At 44.2% G+C, this 27022-nt stretch overlaps 1 protein-coding gene across 9 annotated transcripts in view; it reads left to right on the top strand.

The window, feature by feature from the left end:
* The window catches only part of LOC109887719 (lysine-specific demethylase 4C-like), a 52588-nt gene extending 39190 nt beyond the window's left edge, over nt 1-13398 (top strand). For 8 of the 9 annotated variants that reach the window (XM_031814703.1, XM_031814702.1, XM_031814710.1 and 5 more), the window contains 3 exons: nt 978-1097; nt 5332-5424; nt 10448-13398. In XM_031814703.1, the coding sequence (XP_031670563.1) occupies nt 978-1097; nt 5332-5424; nt 10448-10615 (381 nt within the window). In that variant the 3' untranslated portion in view covers nt 10616-13398. The remainder of the gene's footprint in view (nt 1-977; nt 1098-5331; nt 5425-10447) is intronic. The other variant, XM_031814704.1, reaches the window with a different exon arrangement.
* The last annotated feature ends 13624 nt before the right edge of the window (nt 13399-27022 follow it).

The following is a 27022-nucleotide window of genomic DNA, read 5'->3' as shown; positions in this document are numbered from 1 at the left end:
CCCCCCCCCCACCCAGAGGACAGAGTGGTGAGTAGGGACAACCCCCCCACCCAGAGGACATAGTGGTGAGTAGGGACAACCCCCCCCCCCCCACCCAGAGGACATAGTGGTGAGTAGGGACAACCCCCCCCACCCAGAGGACATAGTGGTGAGTAGGGACAACCCCCCCCCCACCCAGAGGACATAGTGGTGAGTAGGGACAACCCCCCCCCCCCACCCAGAGGACATAGTGGTGAGTAGGGACAACCTCCCCCCCACCCAGAGGACATGGTGGTGAGTAGGGACAACCCCCCCCCACCCAGAGGACAGAGTGGTGAGTAGGGACAACCCCCCCCCCCCCCTCCCACCCAGAGGACAGAGTGGTGAGTAGGGACAAACACCCCCCACCCAGAGGACAGAGTGGTGAGTAGGGACAACACCCCCCCCCACCCAGAGGACAGAGTGGTGAGTAGGGACAACCCCCCCCACCCAGAGGACATAGTGGTGAGTAGGGACAACCCCCCCCCCCACCCAGAGGACATAGTGGTGAGTAGGGACAACCCCAAGAGGACAGAGTGGTGAGTAGGGACAACTCCCCCCCCCCCCACCCAGAGGACATGGTGGTGAGTAGGGACAACCCCCCCCACCCAGAGGACAGAGTGGTGAGTAGGGACACCCCCCCCCCCCCCCACCCAGAGGACAGAGTGGTGAGTAGGGACAACCCCCCCCCCACCCAGAGGACATAGTGGTGAGTAGGGACAACCCCCCCCCCCCACCCAGAGGACATAGTGGTGAGTAGGGACAACCCCCCCACCCAGAGGACATAGTGGTGAGTAGGGACAACCCCCCCCCCCACCCAGAGGACAGAGTGGTGAGTAGGGACAACCCCCCCACCCAGAGGACAGAGTGGTGAGTTTGGACAACCCCCCCCCCCCCACCCAGAGGACATAGTGGTGAGGAGGGACACCCCATTGAGCTCCTCTCTCCTGTCCTCTCAGAGCCGGGACTGTGCCTGTCTCGGTCCTCCAGAAGTAGGGGAGGCTGTCCAGGTGAAGTGGCCTGATGGACTCTTCTATGGAGCCAAATACCAGGGATCCAACACCTCGCATATGTACCAGGTATACACACACACACACACACACACACACACACACACACACACACACACACGCAGACACACACACACACACACAGCAGAGACGCAGACACGCACACACACATACAGCAGAGAGACACACACATACAGTACCAGTCAAAAGTTTGGACACCTACTCATTCAAGGGTTGTTCTTTATTTTGACTATGTTCTACATTGTAGAATAATAGTGAAGACATCAGAACTATGAAATAACACATATGGATTCATGTAGTAACCAAAAAAGTGTTAAACAAATCTAAATATGTTATTTGAGATTCTTCAAAGTAGTTACCCTTTGCCTCGACGACAGCTTTGCACACTCATGGCGTTCTCTCAACCAGCTTCATGGTAGTCTCACCCGGAATGCATTTCAATTAACAGGTGTGCCTTGTTAAAAGTGAATTTGTGGAATTTCTTTCCTTAACCTCTCTAGGGGGTGTGGGACGGTAGCGTCCCACCTGGCCATCATCCAGTGAAATTGCAGAGCGCCAAATTCAAAAACGGAAATACTCGTTATAAAAATAAATAAAACATACAAGTTTTAGACATCGGTTTGAAGATGAACTTCTCGTTAATCCAGCCACGGTGTCAGATTTCAAAAAGGCTTTACGGCGAAAGCAAACCATCCGATTATCTGAGAACAGCGCCCAGCAGACAAGTCATTACAAACAGTTACCAGCCAAGTAGAGGAGTTACACAAGTCAGAAATAGAGAGAAAATGAATCACTTACCTTTGATGATCTTCATATGGTTGCGCACTCACAAGATTCCCATTTACTCAATACATTTTTGTTTTATTCGATAAAGTACCTCTTTATATCCAAAAACCTCCGTTTTGTTCAGTAATCCACAGGATCAAAGGCAGTCACAAAAGGCAAACGAAAAATCCGAAAAGTATCAGTAAAGTTCGTAGAAACATGTCAAACGATGTTTATAATCAATCCTCAGGTTGTTTTTAGTCATAATAATCAATAATATTTCAACCGGACAAAAGCTTCGTCAATATAAAAGGAAATCAAGTAAGGCTCTCAGTCGCGTGCATGAAAAACCTCTGGGACACGGCAGGGTCCACTCATTCAGAGTGGTCTTACTCCCTCATTTTTCAGAATACAAGCCTGAAACAATTTCTAAAGACTGTTGACACCTAGTGGAAGCCATAGGAAGTGCAATTTGAGTCCTAAGTCAATGGGATTTGTATAGGCAGTCAATGGAAAACTACAAACATAACCTGCCATCCAGGAAGTGGGATTTTTTTTTTCGCCTGCCATTTCAGTTCTGTTATACTCACAGACATTATTATAACAGCTATAACACACTGCAGCCATTACATACAGGTGTTAGACCAGAACCAGAACCAGAACCAAGACAGGACACAGGGCAGTAATCGGAACTCACTCAACTTTTGTCATCTTTAGTCCCCTGAACTCTGTGACTTTAACCAGTCTGTAAGTTCTATGTAGAGAGAGAGAGAGACTGGCAAAGAGAGGGGGAGGATTGAGAAAACAGATGGGGAGAGATGGTGAGGGAGAGCGTGAGAGATGATGGAGGAGAATGAGGTGGCGATGATCTGCATTATTTAAACTTGATGAAATATTCACCAAGTCAAGATGGTGGAGAAACAACCACTTAAGTCTCCAGTTTGGTTTAGTTCTCTCTCTGTGGGAACGCATGTTATGTTGCACAACTGCCTCTGACGCACGGGGGCTGCTCTCTGACGACGGTTTAGAAAAGTGTTAACAGGGGAAAAAACCTTCCTCCACACGTTAAGGTGGAGAGAGGTGGGGGGAGAGAGAGGTGGGGAGAGAGAGGTGGGGAGAGGTGAGGAGAGGTGGAGAGAGGTGGGGAGAGGTGGAGAGAGGTGGGGAGAGGTGGGTTGAGGTGACGAGAGTTGGGTTGAGGTGACGAGAGTTGGGTTGAGGTGACGAGAGTTGGGTTGAGGTGACGAGAGTTGGGTTGAGGTGACGAGAGTTGGGTTGAGGTGACGAGAGTTGGGTTGAGGTGACGAGAGTTGGGTTGAGGTGACGAGAGTTGGGTTGAGGTGACGAGAGTTGGGTTGAGGTGACGAGAGTTGGGTTGAGGTGACGAGAGTTGGGTTGAGGTGACGAGAGTTGGGTTGAGGTGACGAGAGTTGGGTTGAGGTGACGAGAGTTGGGTTGAGGTGACGAGAGAGGCGGGTTGAGGTGGAGAGAGGCGGGTTGAGGCGGTTTGAGGTGACGAGAGGCGGTTTGAGGTGACGAGAGGCGGTTTGAGGTGACGAGAGGCGGTTTGAGGTGACGAGAGGCGGGTTGAGGTGGAGAGAGGCGGGTTGAGGTGGAGAGAGGCGGGTTGAGGCGGAGAGAGGCGGGTTGAGGCGGAGAGAGGCGGGTTGAGGCGGAGAGAGGCGGGTTGAGGCGGAGAGAGGCGGGTTGAGGCGGAGAGAGGCGGGTTGAGGCGGAGAGTGAGGCGGAGAGTGAGGCGGGTTGAGGCGGAGAGTGAGGCGGGTTGAGGCGGAGAGAGGTGGGTTGAGGCGGAGAGAGGTGGGTTGAGGCGGAGAGAGAGGTGGGTTAAGGCGGAGAGAGGTGGGTTAAGGCGGAGAGAGGTGGGTTAAGGTGGAGAGAGGTGGGTTAAGGTATGCCTAAACCACTCTCTGATGCAGGTGCTGCTCAGTGAAGCCAGATGGGAGGTTTTATAATGGAGAGAGGCGGGTTGAGGTGGAGAGAGGCGGGTTGAGGTGGAGAGAGGCGGGTTGAGGTGGAGAGAGGCGGGTTGAGGCGGAGAGAGGCGGGTTGAGGCGGAGAGAGAGGCGGGTTGAGGCGGAGAGAGAGGCGGGTTGAGGCGGAGAGAGAGGCGGGTTGAGGCGGAGAGAGAGGCGGGTTGAGGCGGAGAGAGAGGCGGGTTGAGGCGGAGAGAGAGGCGGGTTGAGGCGGAGAGAGGTGGGTTGAGGCGGAGAGAGAGGTGGGTTAAGGTGGAGAGAGGTGGGTTAAGGTGGAGAGAGGTGGGTTAAGGTGGAGAGAGGTGGGTTAAGGTATGCCTAAACCACTCTCTGATGCAGGTGCTGCTCAGTGAAGCCAGATGGGAGGTTTTATAATGGAGAGAGGCGGGTTGAGGTGGAGAGAGGCGGGTTGAGGTGGAGAGAGGCGGGTTGAGGTGGAGAGAGGCGGGTTGAGGCGGAGAGAGGCGGGTTGAGGCGGAGAGAGGCGGGTTGAGGCGGAGAGAGAGGCGGGTTGAGGCGGAGAGAGAGGCGGGTTGAGGCGGAGAGAGAGGCGGGTTGAGGCGGAGAGAGAGGCGGGTTGAGGCGGAGAGAGAGGCGGGTTGAGGCGGAGAGAGAGGCGGGTTGAGGCGGAGAGAGAGGCGGGTTGAGGCGGAGAGAGAGGTGGGTTAAGGTGGAGAGAGGTGGGTTAAGGTGGAGAGAGGTGGGTTAAGGTATGCCTAAACCACTCTCTGATGCAGGTGCTGCTCAGTGAAGCCAGATGGGAGGTTTTATAATGGAGAGAGGCGGGTTGAGGTGGAGAGAGGCGGGTTGAGGTGGAGAGAGGCGGGTTGAGGTGGAGAGAGGCGGGTTGAGGTGGAGAGAGGCGGGTTAAGGTGGAGAGAGGTGGGTTAAGGTGGAGAGAGAGGTGGGTTAAGGTATGCCTAAACCACTCTCTGATGCAGGTGCTGCTCAGTGAAGCCAGATGGGAGGTTTTATAATGTGTAAATTGTCCTTTTAATAACTTTGATGGGTAGATGGATAGACAGGAGGTTTCATCATATTTAATAACTTTAATGGGTAGATGGATAGACAGGAGGTTTAATCATATTTAATAACTTTGATAGGTAGATGGAGGTTTAATCAAATCAAATCAAATGTATTTATATAGCCCTTCGTACATCAGCTGATATCTCAAAGTGCTGTACAGAAACCCAGCCTAAAACCCCAAACAGCAAGCAATGCAGGTGTAGAAGCACGTCATATTTAATAACTTTGATAGGTAGATGGAGGTTTAATTATATTGAATAACTTTAAGAGGTAGATGGATAGACAGGAGGTTTAATAGCGTTGATAGTAACTTAACATTAGTATTAAGTAGTGGTCAGATATTAAATAAACATTCCATCTAACCATGAGGAAGAGTGTGTAGAAATGTATCACATTTACGGACAGAAACTGAATTGAACTGGATGATATAATATCCACAGAATAAATTGATGTGTGTGTGTGTGTGTGTGTGTGTGTGTGTGTGTGTGGTTTCCCAGGTGGAGTTTGAGGATGGTTCCCAAGTGGTAGCTAAGCGAGAGGATGTCTATACTCTGGATGAAGACCTTCCCAAAAAGGTGAAAGGGCGACTCGTAAGTATTGTACTCGCTAAACATCTACTGGCCTGTGTGGTCCTGTATTGTTTATAGTGTGATATAATGCTATTATACACTACATGACCAAAAGTATGTGGATAGATATAGATATATACTATACTAGACTGTATAGACTCTGATCTATACTACTATACTAGACTGACTGTATCTACTAGACTGACTGTATCTACTAGACTGACTGTATATACTATACTAGACTGACTGTATCTACTAGACTGACTGTATCTACTAGACTGACTGTATCTACTATACTAGACTGACTGTATCTACTATACTAGACTGACTGTATCTACTAGACTGACTGTATATACTATACTAGACTGACTGTATATACTATACTAGACTGACTGTATATACTATACTAGACTGACTGTATGGATACTGATCTATACTACTATACTAGACTGACTGTATATACTATACTAGACTGACTGTATGGACTCGTATCTATACTACTATACTTGACTGACTGTATGGACTGATCTACAGTGGGGCAAAAAAGTATTTAGTCAGCCACCAATTGTGCAAGTTCTCCCACTTAAAAATATGAGAGAGGCCTGTAATTTTCATCATAGGTACACTTCAACTATGACAGACAAAATGAGAAGAAAAAAAAGCCAGAAAATCACATTGTAGGATTTTTTATGAATTTATTAGCAAATTATGGTGGAAAATAAGTATTTGGTCACCTACAAACAAGCAAGATTTCTGGCTCTCACAGACCTGTAACGTCTTCTTTAAGAGGCTCCTCTGTCCTCCACTCGTTACCTGTATTAATGGCACCTGTTTGAACCTGTTATCAGTATAAAAGAAACCTGTCCACAACCTCAAACGGTCACACTCCAAACTCCACTATGGCCAAGACCAAAGAGCTGTCAAAGGACACCATACAGTCAGTCTAGTATAGTAGTATAGTATATACAGTCAGTCTAGACTGTATATACTATACTACTATACTAGACTGACTGTATCTACTATACTAGACTGACTGTATCTACTGTACTAGACTGACTGTATCTACTATACTAGACTGACTGTATCTACTATACTAGACTGACTGTATCTACTATACTAGACTGACTGTATCTACTATACTAGACTGACTGTATCTACTGTACTAGACTGACTGTATGGACTCTGATCTATGTGCTATACTAGACTCACTATACTACTGTACTAGACTGACTGTATATACTATACTAGACTGACTGTATCTACTATACTAGACTGACTGTATATACTATACTAGACTGACTGTATCTACTATACTAGACTGACTGTATCTACTATACTAGACTGACTGTATCTACTATACTAGACTGACTGTATCTACTATACTAGACTGACTATCTACTATACTAGACTGACTGTATCTACTATACTAGACTGACTGTATCTACTATACTAGACTGACTGTATCTACTATACTAGACTGACTGTATCTACTGTACTAGACTGACTGTATCTACTGTACTAGACTGACTGTATCTACTGTACTAGACTGACTGTATCTACTGTACTAGACTGACTGTATCTACTGTACTAGACTGACTGTATCTACTGTACTAGACTGACTGTATCTACTATACTAGACTGACTGTATCTACTAGACTAGACTGACTGTATCTACTAGACTAGACTGACTGTATCTACTATACTAGACTGACTGTATCTACTAGACTAGACTGACTGTATCTACTAGACTAGACTGACTGTATCTACTAGACTAGACTGACTGTATCTACTAGACTAGACTGACTGTATCTACTAGACAGACTGACTGTATCTACTAGACTAGACTGACTGTATCTACTACTAGACTGACTGTATCTACTATACTAGACTGACTGTATCTACTAGACTAGACTGACTGTATCTACTATACTAGACTGACTGTATCTACTGTACTAGACTGACTGTATTACTAGACTGACTGTATCTACTAGACTAGACTGACTGTATCTACTAGACTAGACTGACTGTATCTACTAGACTAGACTGACTGTATCTACTAGACTAGACTGACTGTATCTACTAGACTAGACTGACTGTATCTACTAGACTAGACTGACTGTATCTACTAGACTAGACTGACTGTATCTACTAGACTAGACTGACTGTATCTACTAGACTAGACTGACTGTATCTACTAGACTAGACTGACTGTATCTACTAGACTAGACTGACTGTATCTACTAGACTAGACTGACTGTATCTACTAGACTAGACTGACTATCTACTAGACTGACTGTATCTACTATACTAGACTGACTGTATCTACTGTACTAGACTGACTGTATCTACTGTACTAGACTGACTGTATCTACTAGACTAGACTGACTATCTACTAGACTAGACTGACTGTATCTACTAGACTAGACTGACTGTATCTACTAGACTAGACTGACTGTATCTACTAGACTAGACTGACTGTATCTACTAGACTAGACTGACTGTATCTACTAGACTAGACTGACTGTATCTACTAGACTAGACTGACTGTATCTACTAGACTAGACTGACTGTATCTACTAGACTAGACTGACTGTATCTACTATACTAGACTGACTGTATCTACTATACTAGACTGACTGTATCTACTATACTAGACTGACTGTATCTACTATACTAGACTGACTGTATCTACTAGACTAGACTGACTGTATCTACTAGACTGACTGTATCTACTATACTAGACTGACTGTATCTACTGTACTAGACTGACTGTATCTACTAGACTAGACTGACTGTATCTACTAGACTGACTGTATCTACTATACTAGACTGACTGTATCTACTATACTATACTAGACTGACTGTATCTACTATACTAGACTGACTGTATCTACTGTACTAGACTGACTGTATCTACTGTACTAGACTGACTGTATCTACTATACTAGACTGACTGTATCTACTAGACTAGACTGACTGTATCTACTAGACTAGACTGACTGTATCTACTATACTAGACTGACTGTATCTACTATACTAGACTGACTGTATCTACTAGACTAGACTGACTGTATCTACTAGACTGACTGTATCTACTATACTAGACTGACTGTATCTACTGTACTAGACTGACTGTATCTACTAGACTAGACTGACTGTATCTACTAGACTGACTGTATCTACTATACTAGACTGACTGTATCTACTATACTAGACTGACTGTATCTACTATACTAGACTGACTGTATCTACTATACTAGACTGACTGTATCTACTGTACTAGACTGACTGTATCTACTGTACTAGACTGACTGTATCTACTATACTAGACTGACTGTATCTACTAGACTAGACTGACTGTATCTACTAGACTAGACTGACTGTATCTACTATACTAGACTGACTGTATCTACTGTACTAGACTGACTGTATCTACTATACTAGACTGACTGTATCTACTAGACTAGACTGACTGTATCTACTAGACTAGACTGACTGTATCTACTAGACTGACTGTATCTACTAGACTAGACTGACTGTATCTACTAGACTAGACTGACTGTATCTACTAGACTAGACTGACTGTATCTACTAGACTAGACTGACTGTATCTACTAGACTAGACTGACTGTATCTACTAGACTAGACTGACTGTATCTACTAGACTGACTGTATCTACTGTACTAGACTGACTGTATCTACTGTACTAGACTGACTGTATCTACTGTACTAGACTGACTGTATCTACTAGACTAGACTGACTGTATCTACTAGACTAGACTGACTGTATCTACTAGACTAGACTGACTGTATCTACTAGACTAGACTGACTGTATCTACTAGACTAGACTGACTGTATCTACTAGACTAGACTGACTGTATCTACTATACTAGACTGACTGTATCTACTATACTAGACTGACTGTATCTACTATACTAGACTGACTGTATCTACTATACTAGACTGACTGTATCTACTAGACTGACTGTATCTACTATACTAGACTGACTGTATCTACTGTACTAGACTGACTGTATCTACTAGACTAGACTGACTGTATCTACTAGACTGACTGTATCTACTATACTAGACTGACTGTATCTACTATACTAGACTGACTGTATCTACTATACTAGACTGACTGTATCTACTAGACTGACTGTATCTACTAGACTGACTGTATCTACTATACTAGACTGACTGTATCTACTATACTAGACTGACTGTATCTACTAGACTAGACTGACTGTATCTACTAGACTAGACTGACTGTATCTACTAGACTGACTATCTACTATACTAGACTGACTGTATCTACTATACTAGACTGACTGTATCTACTAGACTAGACTGACTGTATCTACTAGACTAGACTGACTGTATCTACTAGACTGACTGTATCTACTATACTAGACTGACTGTATCTACTAGACTAGACTGACTGTATGGACTCTGATCTATGTACCACATTTGTACCTGTATGTTTATCTCCTTCTCTCCTTCTCTCCTCCCTCTCCTCTCTCTCCTCCCTCTCCTTCTCTCCTCCCTCTCTCTCTTCTCTCTCCTCCCTCCCTCTCTCCTCTCTCTCCTCCCTCTCCTCTCTCTCCTCCCTCTCCTTCTCTCCTCCCTCTCCTTCTTCTCCTTCCTCTCCTCCCTCTCCTTCTTCTCCTTCCTCTCCTCCCTCTCCTTCTTCTCCTTCCTCTTCTCCCTCTCCTCCCTCTCCTTCTCTCCTCCCTCTCCTCCTTCTCTCCTCCCACTCCTTCCTCTCCTTCTTCTCCTTCCTCTTCTTCTTCTCCTCCCTCTCCTTCTTCTCCTTCCTCTTCTCCCTCTCCTCCCTCTCCTTCTCTCCTTCCTCTTCTCCCTCTCCTCCCTCTCCTTCTCTCCTTCCTCTTCTCCCTCTCCTCCCTCTGCTCTCTCTCCTCCCTCTCCTTCCTCTTCTCCCTCTCCTTCTCTCCTCCCTCTCCTCCCTCTCCTCCCTCTCCTTCTCTTCTCCCTCTCCTTCTCTCCTCCCTCTCCTTCTCTCCTCCATCTCCTTCTCTCCAGTCGACGGCATCCAGCATGCGTTTCCAGGACGCCTTCTTCACGACCCAGGGAGAGAGGAAGAGACAGAGAACGCCCAACTCCCGTTTCCAGAAAGACTATGTGGCCCTCCCAGGCCTCCTTACCGCCAGCCAGAGCACATGGGAACCCCGCAGCCCTAAAGGGAAATGATAGAGGGGTGGAGAGGTGGATGGAGTGATGACAAAATGAATGCACTGATGTATGTGTGCGTGGGTGTAGCTGTGGGATGTGAAGGTGTGTGTGTGTGTGTGTGTGTCGGGGGGGGGGGGGTAGGAAAGAGGGCTGGGCAGAGGACAATTTTGATTGGACTGTATTGTCCTGAAGAAAGGTTATCATGTGTTGTGGTGGTTACCCAGTGCTTTCTCATAAGTCAGGGACTTCACAACAACAAATATTTGTCACCTGAGTTGCGTTTCTTTTTATATAATAAAAAGACAAACACGTTTTTCTTTGTATATTTACAAAAACAAACGGAGCTTCTTTTTTTTTCCTTCTTTCTAAACAACCGACAATACAGTAACGTTTTGGAATCTGTTGTGTCTACATGAGGATTTGGAATCTGTTGTGTCTACATGAGGATTTGGAATCTGTTGTGTCTACATGAGGATTTGGAATCTGTTGTGTCTACATGAGGATTTGGAATCTGTTGTGTCTACATGAGGATTTGGAATCTGTGTCTACATGAGGATTTGGAATCTGTTGTGTCTACATGAGGATTTGGAATCTGTTGTGTCTACATGAGGATTTGGAATCTGTTGTGTCTACATGAGGATTTGGAATCTGTTGTGTCTACATGAGGATTTGGAATCTGTTGTGTCTACATGAGGATTTGGAATCTGATGTATCTACATGAGGATTTGGAATCTGTTGTGTCTACATGAGGATTTGGAATCTGTTGTGTCTACATGAGGATTTGGAATCTGTTGTGTCTACATGAGGATTTGGAATCTGTTGTGTCTACATGAGGATTTGGAATCTGTTGTGTCTACATGAGGATTTGGAATCTGTTGTGTCTACATGAGGATTTGGAATCTGTTGTGTCTACATGAGGATTTGGAATCTGTTGTGTCTACATGAGGATTTGGAATCTGATGTATCTACATGAGGATTTGGAATCTGTTGTGTCTACATGAGGATTTGGAATCTGTTGTGTCTACATGAGGATTTGGAATCTGTTGTGTCTACATGAGGATTTGGAATCTGATGTATCTACATGAGGATTTGGAATCTGTTGTGTCTACATGAGGATTTGGAATCTGTTGTGTCTACATGAGGATTTGGAATCTGTTGTGTCTACATGAGGATTTGGAATCTGTTGTGTCTACATGAGGATTTGGAATCTGTTGTGTCTACATGAGGATTTGGAATCTGTTGTGTCTACATGAGGATTTGGAATCTGTTGTGTCTACATGAGGATTTGGAATCTGATGTGTCTACATGAGGATTTGGAATCTGTTGTGTCTACATGAGGATTTGGAATCTGATGTATCTACATGAGGATTTGGAATCTGATGTATCTACATGAGGATTTGGAATCTGTTGTGTCTACATGAGGATTTGGAATCTGATGTGTCTACATGAGGATTTGGAATCTGATGTATCTACATGAGGATTTGGAATCTGATGTATCTACATGAGGATTTGGAATCTGATGTATCTACATGAGGATTTGGAATCTGTTGTGTCTACATGAGGATTTGGAATCTGTTGTGTCTACATGAGGATTTGGAATCTGTTGTGTCTACATGAGGATTTGGAATCTGTTGTGTCTACATGAGGATTTGGAATCTGTTGTGTCTACATGAGGATTTGGAATCTGTTGTGTCTACATGAGGATTTGGAATCTGTTGTGTCTACATGAGGATTTGGAATCTGTTGTGTCTACATGAGGATTTGGAATCTGTTGTGTCTACATGAGGATTTGGAATCTGATGTATCTACATGAGGATTTGGAATCTGTTGTGTCTACATGAGGATTTGGAATCTGTTGTGTCTACATGAGGATTTGGAATCTGTTGTGTCTACATGAGGATTTGGAATCTGTTGTGTCTACATGAGGATTTGGAATCTGTTGTGTCTACATGAGGATTTGGAATCTGTTGTGTCTACATGAGGATTTGGAATCTGTTGTGTCTACATGAGGATTTGGAATCTGTTGTGTCTACATGAGGATTTGGAATCTGTTGTGTCTACATGAGGATTTGGAATCTGTTGTGTCTACATGAGGATTTGGAATCTGTTGTGTCTACATGAGGATTTGGAATCTGTTGTGTCTACATGAGGATTTGGAATCTGTTGTGTCTACATGAGGATTTGGAATCTGATGTGTCTACATGAGGATTTGGAATCTGTTGTGTCTACATGAGGATTTGGAATCTGTTGTGTCTACATGAGGATTTGGAATCTGATGTATCTACATGAGGATTTGTTTTTAATATGAATGCATCCCCAGTCCCAGCCTGTGTCCCAAATGGCTCCCTATATACTGGGCCCTGGTTAAAAGTAGTGCACTTCTATAAGGGAATAGGGTGCTATTTGGGAGGCTGTCCCAGTGTTTTCCCTCTCCGCATGTCAGCTGTCGTCTGCTACTTCTTCTCCTCGGCCGCGTCTCCCATACTCTCAGAGCGTCTTCCTCTCCTCATTTCCTTGTATACTCGTCTCCTTTCCTTGTATCCTCCATTTCACACTGACCCCGAAAGACCTGGACAGGTGTAGGCGAACACACGAAAGACATCACCAGATCAGTGCAGATTAAGTCGAGGAGTTGAGGAAAAAGGAGACGAGAAGAGGAAGCAACCAGAGTTGCTACTGTCGCTGTGTTGAATAAAAACACGGTGATCTAATTATTTAATTTAATATTTGTATTTATTTTGGGGGCTTTCAAAAAGGCATTGCTAACTGCTGTAAGGAAAACAATAAAAAACTTCCATGTCCTGCTTTGTTTGTTATGATTTGACGAGGCAGGAGAGAGCGTGTTGTATAGGTAGAATGAATGATTTTGACGAGGCAGGAGTGAGCGTGTTGTATAGGTAGAATGAATGATTTGACGAGGCAGGAGAGAGCGTGATGTCAAATCATTCATTCTACCTATACGAGGCAGGAGTGAGTGTGTTGTATAGGTAGAATGAATGATTTGACGACGCAGGAGAGAGCGTGTTGTATAGGTAGAATGAATGATTTGACGAGGCAGGAGTGAGCGTGTTGTCAAATCATTCATTCTACCTATACGAGGCAGGAGAGAGCGTGTTGTCAAATCATTCATTCTACCTATACGAGGCAGGAGAGAGCGTGTTGTATAGGTAGAATGAATGATTTGACGAGGCAGGAGAGAGCGTGTTGTATAGGTAGAATGAATGATTTGACGACGCAGGAGAGAGCGTGTTGTATAGGTAGAATGAATGATTTGATGAGGCAGGAGTGAGCGTGTTGTATAGGTAGAATGAATGATTTTGACGAGGCAGGAGTGAGCGTGTTGTATAGGTAGAATGAATGATTTGACGAGGCAGGAGAGAGCGTGATGTCAAATCATTCGTTCTACCTATACGAGGCAGGAGTGAGCGTGTTGTCAAATCATTCATTCTACCTATACGAGGCAGGAGTGAGCGTGTTGTATAGGTAGAATGAATGATTTGATGAGGCAGGAGAGAGCGTGTTGTATAGGTAGAATGAATGATTTGATGAGGCAGGAGAGAGCGTGATGTCAAATCATTCATTCTATCTATACGAGAAGATATAGAATGAATGATTTGACGAGGCAGGAGAGCGTGATGTATAGGTAGAATGAATGATTTGATGAGGCAGGAGAGAGCGTGATGTCAAATCATTCATTCTATCTATACGAGAAGATATAGAATGAATGATTTGACGAGGCAGGAGAGAGCGTGATGTATAGTAGAATGAATGATTTGACGAGGCAGGAGAGAGCGTGTTGTATAGGTAGAATGAATGATTTGACGAGGCAGGAGTGAGCGTGTTGTATAGGTAGAATGAATGATTTGACGAGGCAGGAGAGAGCGTGATGTCAAATCATTCATTCTATCTATACGAGAAGATATAGAATGAATGATTTGACGAGGCAGGAGAGAGCGTGATGTATAGTAGAATGAATGATTTGACGAGGCAGGAGAGAGCGTGTTGTATAGGTAGAATTAATGATTTGAGGCAGGAGAGGGTGTTGTATAGGTAGAATGAATGATTTGATGAGGCAGGAGTGAGCGTGTTGTATAGGTAGAATGAATGATTTGACGAGGCAGGAGTGAGCGTGTTGTATAGGTAGAATGAATGATTTGACGAGGCAGCAGTGAGCGTGTTGTATAGGTAGAATGAATGATTTGACGAGGCAGGAGTGAGCGTGATGTATAGGTAGAATGAATGATTTGATGAGGCAGGAGTGAGCGTGTTGTATAGGTAGAATGAATGATTTGACGAGGCAGGAGTGAGCGTATTGTATGGGTAGAATGAATGATTTGACGAGGCAGGAGTGAGCGTGATGTAGTTAAAAGTCTGTGTTATGATACTGAATGGTTGTTTACGCTAGTGGCTAGATGGCGCTGGGGACAACAGTTATAGAAAATTGTTGCATTTTAGCCTAACCCTTTTTCTAACCTTAACCTCATTCTCCTAACCTGTTACGTAAACAAACCATTAGTATTGCGCTCTGTCGGCTACACACAATTTAAAGGTAATTTCCTATTGAGTCGACATACAGTATGCAGAGCGGTCGAATTGAATCCGGACTAAATTAGACTTGACGTGAAAATAATTGCAGACAATGAATCATTGGTGGTTTCTGTGCCTGATAACTTAAACCCACAGTCGCTAATTTGTCTCACTTTGACCTGCTGACCAGCAGAGGGCATGATCTTGAGACTTTCAACCAGAGTTTCAACTTCAACCATGCTCTGGAGTTCAGATGGGGAAGCTCCTGAGCCTTGACTGGGGTTAGAACCTACAATCGTGCTCCAGAGCCTTGACTGGGGTTAGAACCTACAACCGTGCTGCAGAGTCTTGACTGGGGTTAGAACCTAACACTATACTCCAGAGCCTTGACTTAGGTTAGAACCTACAACCATGCTGCAGAGCCTTGACTGGGGTTAGAACCTACAACCATGCTACAGAGTCTTGACTGGGGTTAGAACCTACAACCGTGCTGCAGAGCCTTGACTGGGGTTAGAATCTACAACCGTGCTGCAGAGCCTTGACTGGGGTTAGAACCTACAACCATGCTGCAGAGCCTTGACTGGGGTTAGAACCTTACAACCATTCTCCAGAGAGTCTTGCTCAGGGTTGGAGCCTACAACTCCTTTCTTATGGAGCACCCCCAGACAGAGATGCCAGAGTCCTGAGACTGTCACTCACTCTCAAGCTTGGTTCAAGTCATGAGCTTGTCATTTTTTACATTTTTTCCCCATTTCTTCATGACAAATGTCGTCAGAGATCTGCTCCAGGTGTAAAGGAGCTATTGGCTTTGTGTTTTGGCTCTTGCCCCTGAAGTGTAGGGTTGCCGGGACAGGGTTGATCAGTGTGGTTCCAGCTCTCACATGTCAGAATGAGATGTTTCTCAAATTTCAAAGTGTTTTAGGTTAACGTTAGGCATTAACTCTAAATGTTTTGTGTTAAGTTTAAGTTCGGGCAATAACTCCGAATGGTAAGGGTTAATGTTTGGGATAGGTTTAAAACAAAAAATATCAAAACCAACTTTATATTGCTGGATTCAAACGTGCAACTTTTGGAATCAGAAGGTAACAGCGCTCACTGTTGCCCCTAGTGGCCGCTCACTGTTGCCCCTAGTGGCCGCTCACTGTTGCCCCTAGTGGCCGCTCACTGTTGCCCCTAGTGGCCGCTCACTGTTGCCCCTAGTGGCCGCTCACTATTGCCCCTAGTGGCCGCTCACTGTTGCCCCTAGTGGCCGATCACTGTTGCCCCTAGTGGCCGATCACTGTTGCCCCCTAGTGGCCGGGTTCCATGTATCACAGTTGACCTGGCTGTGCAGGGACACTGACAGGGAATACGGACTCGTATCACAGTTGACCTGACTGTGCAGGGACACTGACAGGGAATACGGACTCGTATCACAGTTGACCTGGCTGTGCAGGGACACTGACAGGGAATACAGACTCGTATCACAGTTGACCTGGCTGTGCAGGGACACTGACAGGGAATACGGACTCGTATCACAGTTGACCTGGCTGTGCAGGGACACTGACAGGGAATACAGACTCGTATCACAGTTGACCTGGCTGTGCAGGGACACTGACAGGGAATACGGACTCGTATCACAGTTGACCTGGCTTTGCAGGGACACTGACAGGGATGGACGTGTTGTTTCCTCTACTGAACCACTGCTGTACTCAGGAGAAAAAGGTCTGGAAAAAGTTCAGTATTTTTAATAGGCTAAAACTGTTCCGGAACCCCAGGATTGACCACTCACGTTTATCGCTCCCTTCCAGACAGTTTACATGTGACAGCCAATCCCAGCAGCTTTGGCTGGCTCTGCAACCGAGTCCTACGTGTGACAGTCAATCCCAGCAGCCTTGGCTGGCTCTGCAGCAGAGTCCTACATGTGGCAACCAATCCCAGCAGCCAAGGCTGGCTCTGCAGCAGAGTCCTACGTGTAACAGCCAATCCCAGCAGCCTTGGCTGGCTCTGCAGCAGAGTCCTGCGTGTAACAGCCAATCCCAGCAGCCTTGGCTGGCTCTTGCAGCAGGGTCCTACGTGTGAAGACAACCCATGATAGAGAGACAGAACTGGGTTCAAACCTACAGCCCTGTTCTTTGGGGAGGAGATCCTTATGCCAGAGCCATAGACTCCTTCACCCATAACCTCTTGGATGGAAGGCAACTTCTCAACCTGGAGGTCACCCCCCCCCCCCATAGAATTAGGAATTACAATTCTAGAATGGACATGAACCTGCTTATGATGAGTTACCCATAGAATTAGCAAAGAACCTTGTGAAGATTTTGGAGGAAACAGGTACAGAAGTATCTATATCCACAGTAAAACGAGTCTGCTCAGCAAGGAAGAAGCCACTACTCCAAAACCACCATAAAAAAGCCAGACTACAGTTTGCAACTGCAGATGGGGACAAAGATTGTGCTTTTTGGAGAAATGTTCTCTGGTCTGATGAAACAAAACTAAAACTGGTTGGCCATAATGATCATCGTTATGTTAAGATGAAAAAGGCGGAGGCTTGTAAGCCGAAGAACACCATCCCAACCGTGAAGCACGGTGGTGGCAGCATCATGTTGTGGGGGTGCTTTGCTGCAGGAGGGACTGGTGCACTTCACAAAATAGATGGCATCATGAGGAAGGAAAGTTATGTGGATATATTAAAGCAACATCTCAAGACATCAGTCAGGAAGTTAAAGCTTGGTCGCAAATGGGTCTTCCAAATGGACAATGACCCCAAGCATACTTCCAAAGTTGTGGCAAAATGGCTTAAGGACAACAAAGTCAAGGTATTGGAGTGGCCATCACAAAGCCCTGACTTCAATCACATAGAAAATTTGTGGGCAGAACTGAAAAAGCGTGTGCGAGCAAGGAGGCCTACGAACCTGACTCAGTTACACCAGCTCTGTCAGGAGGAATGGGCCAGAATTCACCCAACTCATTGTGGGAAGCTTGTGGAAGGCTACCCGAAACGTTTGACCCTAGTTAAACAATTAAGGCAATGCTACCAAACATTAATTGAGTGTATGTAAACTTCTGACCCACTGAGAATATGATGAAATAAATACAAGCTGAAATAAATCATTCTCTCAAATTTTATTCTGACATTTCACATTCTTAAAATGAAGTGGTGATCCTAACTGACCTAAGACAGGGAATTTTTACTAGGATTAAATATCAGGAATTGTGAAAAACTGAGTTTAAATGTATTTGGCTGAGGTGTATGTAAACTTTCGACTTGAACTGTATGTATGTGTGTGTGTGTATATATATATATATATAATTTATAAATCCAAAAATTGATGTAGCAACTACATAGTACCCTTTAAACCAATCAAAAGTGCGAGATTGAGCACGTGTCCATTATATGCATATATTTGATCAGCATGAATTAGATTGAGCAATAAAATCCCCCACTTTTATTCCATAGGCTGGGATCCGCACTATGCAGTTGTTGCAACAGCGCATTTTTCCACTGTCTGTCCACTGGTTCCAAAAATAACGATTGATAGGGAGTTTAAACTTCTTGAATTCAACCATTATTGGTTTAAAATACACATTTAGATTTATGAACAGACATCCACAACAACCGCAATCCGTAAAGTGCAAATAGCTAAATGAGAGAGCGGCAGTGTGAATCACATCAATGCGCTATGTACATATCAATAATAAGTGATATCCGTATCGCCGTAGACGACACCACCGCCTCATCCTGACCTCCAAGCGTTCATTCAAGTTGGATCATCTTTGAACGCCGACAGTAGTCGGCATAGCTTGGACTGTAGTCTACAAAAGCCTAGTTCTGCTCTTTTCCAGCGACTGTTCAAACACATTTGGTGTGTCATTGTGGCAGTCTCTGACATCATAGTAGTCACTGACATCATAGTGGTCTCTGACATCATAGTGGTCTCTTGACATCATAGTGGTCTCTTGACATCATTGTGGTGTCTGGCAAACATCCTTTCTGAATTTAAAAGTAATCCTCAAAGTAATCATCTAGTTTTGCAAAAGTATCTGTAATCTGATTACAATATTTTTACTCTGGTAATGTAATGGATTACAGTTACATGTCTTTGTAATCCCTTACATGTAACGGATTACAGTTACATGTTTTTGTAATCCCTTACATGTAACGGATTACATGTGAAGGCCATTACGTGTAATCCGTTACTCCCCAACCCTGGTGACAACATATATATTATAAAGGTAACTTTATCCCATTACTTAACAATAGGAAAGCAGATCTGATTAAATGGAACAATCTTCCCATAAATCTTAGTAGAATAAACCTCTTCAGAATGGTATGGCTATATTTTTTCTCGGTAATACCAATTACCACACCGAAGACATTCTTAAAAAAATATATATACTCCGTCATAAGACTATATGGGCTAATAAAACTCATAGAACAATAAGGCCAATTTTACATCCTCCTAAATCTGAGGGTGGTTTTAACGTTCCAGACTTGGAATTGTACCGATTTGCCACCCAGGGTTTTTACAGTTAAATGCGCTAAAGCGGAACAATGGGCACATGTTGAAGATGCGCATACTCATACACTCTTTTCACGTTTCTGTTTTCAAAGGATACAATTTAGAACATTAACAACGTCATAGTTAAGAACACTACATCAATATGGAAGACAATTAAACATTCTACAAGAACCAAAATCAGTCCCTACAAAACATCACCCTATGGAACGATCCTTGGAAAGCTTTTCGGGATTCCACCGATACATTTGCCCTTTAACTACAGGCAACAGAAACCGTAAATTACTTGGCGATAGGAAATACATGTATTTCCAAGACAGAATTAAAAAGCAATTTTGGACTGACCAATGATAGTTATTTTCTAATACATGCTTCATATCAAGACAGGTTGGATTTTAAGTCTTTTGGACGTCACAGCAATCTTGATGGAATCCTATTTGAGTAAGAAAAGGATATTCATAGGATAGGTAAGATATAGAAAACCTTGCAGAGAGCATATCCAACAATCTCTTAGTACATTTTTAAAAACAATTTGAACCAAGACTTAAAAATAACTGATATTGGCACAAGATGGATGGAATGCTGGAACATAAACTAACAAAATGACAGTTAACGAAAATGTATGTTTAATCCAGTATAAACGAATGTATAGAATTTATTACATGAGACAAAATGACCAAATTCTGCAGCACAACGGCAGAGTCATCGGGTAAACGAACAATGACTGTAATACTCCGGGTGTCGTGAGAGTGGAGTCAAACGCAGGAGACAGAGAGTACAATGCTGTGTTCTTTAATTGCACCAACGCACCACAGGGTGCTCACAATAATAACGGCCCCAAAACACAGGGAATGAAAAATGACTACTGAAAAATGCACGACCAGGAACTAACACGTTCCTCTACTACAGAGCCGAAGGTTACAATGAATAATCCCGCACAACAACCAGGCGGGCCGGATGTCTAATAAAGACAAACTAATCATCACAAACAGGTGCTACCAATAAACATACAAGGAGGGGGAGGAAAGACAATCAGTGGCAGCTAATAGGCCGGTGACGAAGACCGCCGAGCGCCACCCGACCGGGAAGGGAAACCAGCCTCGGTCGGACTCGTGACAATGACTTAATAATCCACGCCTTCTGGGAACGCTATACAATTCAAAAATGATGGGCGGTGGTAGAAAGTTGCCTGTCAGAAGTATCACAATGTACATTTGACTTTTAATCCGTCTGTCTGCATATTTGCAAGACATGGTATATGGGTGGCGTGAGATATCTGATGGGTTGGACGACAACGTTATTTAAAGATGACTGATGAGAAAAGTAACTTTAAAAAACTCTAAATCAACCAATCCTCCGTCGTTAATACAATGGAACGGTGAAATGCTTCATTATCTAAATGTTGAAAATGTGTGGGTGACGGGAGAGAAACTAAATGGTTCAGTTTGAGGACATGTGGCTGAGTGATGCGGGCGCTGGAGATGTGGGTGAGCAGGTGGGTCTGGTGCAGGCAGGGGCGGACCTAGGGATTTGGAGGCCCCAGTCTAAGGCCCCCTGCTCCTCTGCGTGCACATGTAAAAAAAAAAGAAGGTTTTATAATAAAGATGTCATTTAACCGTAAAAATGTGCACGCATACCGAACACAACCAGTCATGATGATGTTTTTATCTGATCGTCAAACAAATCCCTTCAAAAAGTAGGTTGTTCATCCAAAAATAATTCCAATATCCGAACGCTGCAATGTGCACCCGCCAATTTTCCCTCAATTTTCCCTCAATTCGCCAGTGGCTGAAAGAAAGCACCCGAAGAAGCGAGACAGCGCTCCTCTGTCTTACTCTATGTAGCCCATGTATCTGATGCTGTCCGGAAAAAAAAAAAAAAAAGTATGACATAAAATATGTTGCCACGGCAGCAACATGCCATATTATTTTGGGATAGACAGCTTCAGATAGATGGGCTACAACTACATGTCCTCTGTCTCCATGACGATGGCAGTTTTTATCACCAGCGCTTGTCTTTTTTTAAAACTAAATAATAGTTAAATTAGGGATGGAGACCCGGTGTAAATCAGGGATGGAGACCCGGTGTAAATCAGGGATGGAGACCCGGTGTAAATCAGGGATGGAGACCCGGTGTAATTTAGGGATGGAGACCCGGTGTAAATTAGGCATGGAGACCCGGTGTAAATTAGGGATGGAGACCCGGTGTAAATCAGGGATGGAGACCCGGTGTAAATCAGGGATGGAGACCCGGTGTAAATTAGGGATGGAGACCCGGTGTAAATCAGGGATGGAGACCCGGTGTAAATCAGGGATGGAGACCCGGTGTAAATCAGGGATGGAGACCCGGTGTAAATTAGGGATGGAGACCCGGTGTAAATCAGGGATGGAGACCCGGTGTAAATCAGGGATGGAGACCCGGTGTAAATCAGGGATGGAGACCCGGTGTAAATCAGGGATGGAGACCCGGTGTAAATCAGGGATGGAGACCCGGTGTAAATCAGGGATGCCTCGCTACACGTCAAACCAATTAAAAGCCTTGCTTGGGCGAAGCCCCAATTGTGCGTCCTAGATTAACTTTGTAGGTAAAACAGTGCTTGTCAACCTTCATTTAACGAGGCAAGTCAGTTTTAAGAACAAATTCTTATTTACAACGACGGACGGATGTGATTTCAGCCTGGATTCAAATCAAATCTAATTGTATTTGTCACATACACATGGTTAGCAGATGTTAATGCGAGTGTAGCGAAATGCTTGTGCTTCTAGTTCCGACCATGCAGTAATAACCAATGAGTATTCTAACCTAACAATTTCACAACAACTACCTTATATACACAAGTGTAAAGGAATGAAGAATATGTACATAAAAATATATGAATGAGTGATGGTACAGAACGGCATAGGCAAGATGCAGTGGATGGTATAGAGTACAGTATATACATATGAGATGAGTAATGTAGGGTATGTAGACATTATAGGAAGTGGGATTGTTTAAAGTGTCTAGTGATACATTTATTACATCAATTTTCCCATTATTAAAGTGGCTGGAGTTGAGTCGTGTGTTGGCAGCAGCCACTCAATGTTAGTGGTGGCTGTTTAACAGTCTGACGGCCTTGAGATAGAAGCTGTTTTTCAGTCTCTCGGTCCCAGCTTTGATGCACCTGTACTGACCTCGCCTTCTTGATGATAGCGGGGTGAACAGGCAGTGGCTCGGGTGGTTGTTGTCCTTGATGATCTTTATGGCCTTCCTGTGACATCGGGTGGTGTAGGTGTCCTGGAGGGCAGGTAGTTTGCCCCCGGTGATGCGTTGTGCAGACCTCACTACCCTCTGGAGAGCCTTACGGTTGTGCAGTTGCTGTACCAGGCGGTGAGCCCACAACCTCTCTGATATCACAGCCAGTTCTTCAAACTAGCAGACAGAACAACTGTCTTCAAAATGTGTCCTTCCCAAACCCACAACCTCTCTGATATCACAGCCAGTTCTTCAAACTAGCAGACAGAACAACTGTCTTCAAAATGTGTCCTTCCCAAACCCACAACCTCTCTGATATCACAGCCAGTTCTTCAAACTAGCAGACAGAACAACTGTCTTCAAAATGTGTCCTTCCCAAGCCCACAACCTCTCTGATATCACAGCCAGTTCTACAAACTAGCACAACGAACAACTGTCTTCATAATGTGTCCTTCCCAAGCCCACAACCTCTCTGATATCACAGCCAGTTCTTCAAACTAGCAGACAGAACAACTGTCTTCAAAATGTGTCCTTCCCAAGCCCACAACCTCTCTGATATCACAGCCAGTTCTTCAAACTAGCACACAGAACAACTGTCTTCAAAATGTGTCCTTCCCAAGCCCACAACCTCTCTGATATCACAGCCAGTTCTTCAAACTAGCAGACAGAACAACTGTCTTCAAAATGTGTCCTTCCCAAGCCCACAACCTCTCTGATATCACAGCCAGTTCTTCAAACTAGCACACAGAACAACTGTCTTCAAAATGTGTCCTTCCCAAGCCCACAACCTCTCTGATATCACAGCCAGTTCTTCAAACTAGCAGACAGAACAACTGTCTTCAAAATGTGTCCTTCCCAAGCCCACAACCTCTCTGATATCACAGCCAGTTCTTCAAACTAGCACACAGAACAACTGTCTTCAAAATGTGTCCTTCCCAAGCCCACAACCTCTCTGATATCACAGCCAGTTCTTCAAACTAGCACACAGAACAACTGTCTTCAAAATGTGTCCTTCCCAAGCCCACAACCTCTCTGATATCACAGCCAGTTCTTCAAACTAGCACACAGAACAACTGTCTTCAAAATGTGTCCTTCCCAAGCCCACAACCTCTCTGATATCACAGCCAGTTCTTCAAACTAGCACACAGAACAACTGTCTTCAAAATGTGTCCTTCCCAAGCCCACAACCTCTCTGATATCACAGCCAGTTCTTCAAACTAGCACACAGAACAACTGTCTTCAAAATGTGTCCTTCCCAAGCCCACAACCTCTCTGATATCACAGCCAGTTCTTCAAACTAGCACACAGAACAACTGTCTTCAAAATGTGTCCTTCCCAAGCCCACAACCTCTCTGATATCACAGCCAGTTCTTCAAACTAGCACACAGAACAACTGTCTTCAAAATGTGTCCTTCCCAAGCCCACAACCTCTCTGATATCACAGCCAGTTCTACAAACTAGCAGACAGAACAACTGTCTTCAAAATGTGTCCTTCCCAAGCCCACAACCTCTCTGATATCACAGCCAGTTCTTCAAACTAGCACACAGAACAACTGTCTTCAAAATGTGTCCTTCCCAAGCCCACAACCTCTCTGATATCAAAGCCAGTTCTTCAAACTAGCACACAGAACAACTGTCTTCAAAATGTGTCCTTCCCAAGCCCACAACCTCTCTGATATCACAGCCAGTTCTTCAAACTAGCACACAGAACAACTGTCTTCAAAATGTGTCCTTCCCAAGCCCACAACATCTCAGCTATAACACCCAGAGCAGTCAACTTCACTGCACATCACAACAGCTGTATATTTCATTTGGAGAATTGGACAGTAGATCTCCAGGAAGAGGGTTGGACTGAAAACCTACAGGACAGTAGATCTCCAGGAAGAGGGTTGGACTGAAAACCTACAGGACAGTAGATCTCCAGGAAGAGGGTTGGACTGAAAACCTACAGGACAGTAGATCTCCAGGAAGAGGGTTGGACTGAAAACCTACAGGACAGTAGATCTCCAGGAAGAGGGTTGGACTGAAAACCTACAGGACAGTAGATCTCCAGGAAGAGGGTTGGACTGAAAATCTACAGGACAGTAGATCTCCAGGAAGAGGGTTGGACTGTAAATCTACAGGACAGTAGATCTCCAGGAAGAGGGTTGGACTGGAAACCCTACAGGACAGTAGATCTCCAGGAAGAGGGTTGGACTGAAAACCTACAGGACAGTAGATCTCCAGGAAGAGGGTTGGACTGAAAACCTACAGGACAGTAGATCTCCAGGAAGATGGTTGGACTGAACCTACAGGACAGTAGATCTCCAGGAAAAGGGTTGGACTGTAAACCTGCTGTGTATTTCATTTGGAGAATTTGCTAAATCTTCCCCATCAAGGTGTTTGCCAAGGGACCGTCTCAAAAGTCCTGGTAGGCTACCAATACCATGAATTGTGAAAAATACTGCAGGTGGTAACTAATAAACAACATTCTGTCATGAACAAAGAAACATGCTGGTCCATTCTCTCTCTCTCTCCCTCTTTCTCGTAGTCCTCTCTGACAGTCACACATCATTACTAACCTCTAAACACAAGCAGAAGCACCAACATTATTTTTTGTTTCACTTGAGTTTATTTGTAACAAAAAAAAACGTGTGTCGACAAAGAACAGAATTTCATACAGACTTCTTTTTTCTTTTTTTCTTCAGTGTCGCCTCAGGGAACTGAAGAAAAATTGCGAAGCACTTGTTTCACTCAAACCAGAAAACCGTTGACAGGTACAGAGTTCGGAGGTCATTTGCTTATTTTCTTTTTTTAACACGTCGTATTCTGTTTAAAATTTCTCTCTTTTTTTTATTTTAATAAACTCCAGTTTTATTCATCCACATGATACATTTGGGGGGAAAAATAACCATTTATTTATTAATTTATGTGATAGTTTATAGTTTTATTTAGTGGTAGCATGACCAGAGGGTGACATAATACACACAAGTGACCGTGATAGAAGCTTTCATTAAAATCTTGTTTATTTATTTATTTAATAGTTATTTATTTGTAGATTTTATTCTTTGAGTTCTGTGTTATTTACATTATTCACACAATGTAGTAAACATCTAGAGTTGATCTGACAAACATAACTTCAAGTAACATAGTTTGGGGGGAGTGATATCAGAATCAGACATGGGGGAAATCATTTCAAAATACTGTATCTGGGCTTGATTGAGCTTGCCTGGAGCAACGGAACCAATGGAACAGTCGCAAAAAAAAAACACAAACCCCGCCCATCTGGCACTCCAGACAGGCCAGAGCAAACGCTTGAAGTATATTTGAACCCGTGTCTGAACAGAATCAACAAGGTGGTAGTAGTATAGTAGTAGTGCATAGTACAAAGAGAGAAAGTGCTAAATCTTCCCATCAAGGTGTTTGCCAAGGGACCGTCTCAAAAGTCCTGGTAGGCTACCAATACCATGCATATAAAAAGACAACCGACTATGTCCCAAAACGGCTCCCTTATTACCCTATATAGTGCACTACTTTTGACCTGTGCCTATGGGTAGTAGTGCACTATAAAGGGAATAGGGTGTCATTTTTGGGACGCACCCCGGCGATCCGTGTCACTGTAAGATGTACAGCGAGGTGGTGGACAATACAAAGTTGTGAAGAATGAATGAGCGAGTTCCAAAACAATGCTTTTTTCTTCTGTGTCGTACATAGAGGACAGTGTAGAGAGTAAAAAATAGGAACAGGAGCTTTGTCACATGACCAACGACAGCCGGCGAGGGGGGGGAACGGACAACGTAAATTCTAAGGGTGCCATTTTGAAATGGCACCCTAGTCCCCATATGTAGATATTACTGCGATGGATGCAGACTCAGTCAGACAAGACGTTTCACTGTTTTCTTTCAATTAAAAAAAGGGAGGTTTCAACTGGAATGGAATGTAAAAGCACAAGCGTGGTGGTGGTTTGACTGGGGCCAGAGTTACTCTCTCTCTCCTCTCTCTCTCTCTGCTCTCTTCTCTCTCTCCTCATCTCTCTCGTCTCTCTCTCTCTCTCTCTACTCTCTCTCCTCTCTCTCTCTCAGCTCATCTCTCTCTCCTCCTCTCCTCGCTCCTCTCCTCCTCCTCTCCTATGTCTCTCTCTCTCTCTCTTCTATATCGCCCTCTCTCTCATCTCTTGTCTCTCTCTTCT

This window comes from Oncorhynchus kisutch, unplaced genomic scaffold (genome assembly GCF_002021735.2).
Source record: "Oncorhynchus kisutch isolate 150728-3 unplaced genomic scaffold, Okis_V2 Okis07a-Okis12b_hom, whole genome shotgun sequence".
In the NCBI taxonomy this organism is placed as follows: Eukaryota; Metazoa; Chordata; class Actinopteri; order Salmoniformes; family Salmonidae; genus Oncorhynchus; species Oncorhynchus kisutch.
Note: the sequence above shows the minus strand (reverse complement) of the source record. Positions and strands in the feature narration are given on the sequence as shown.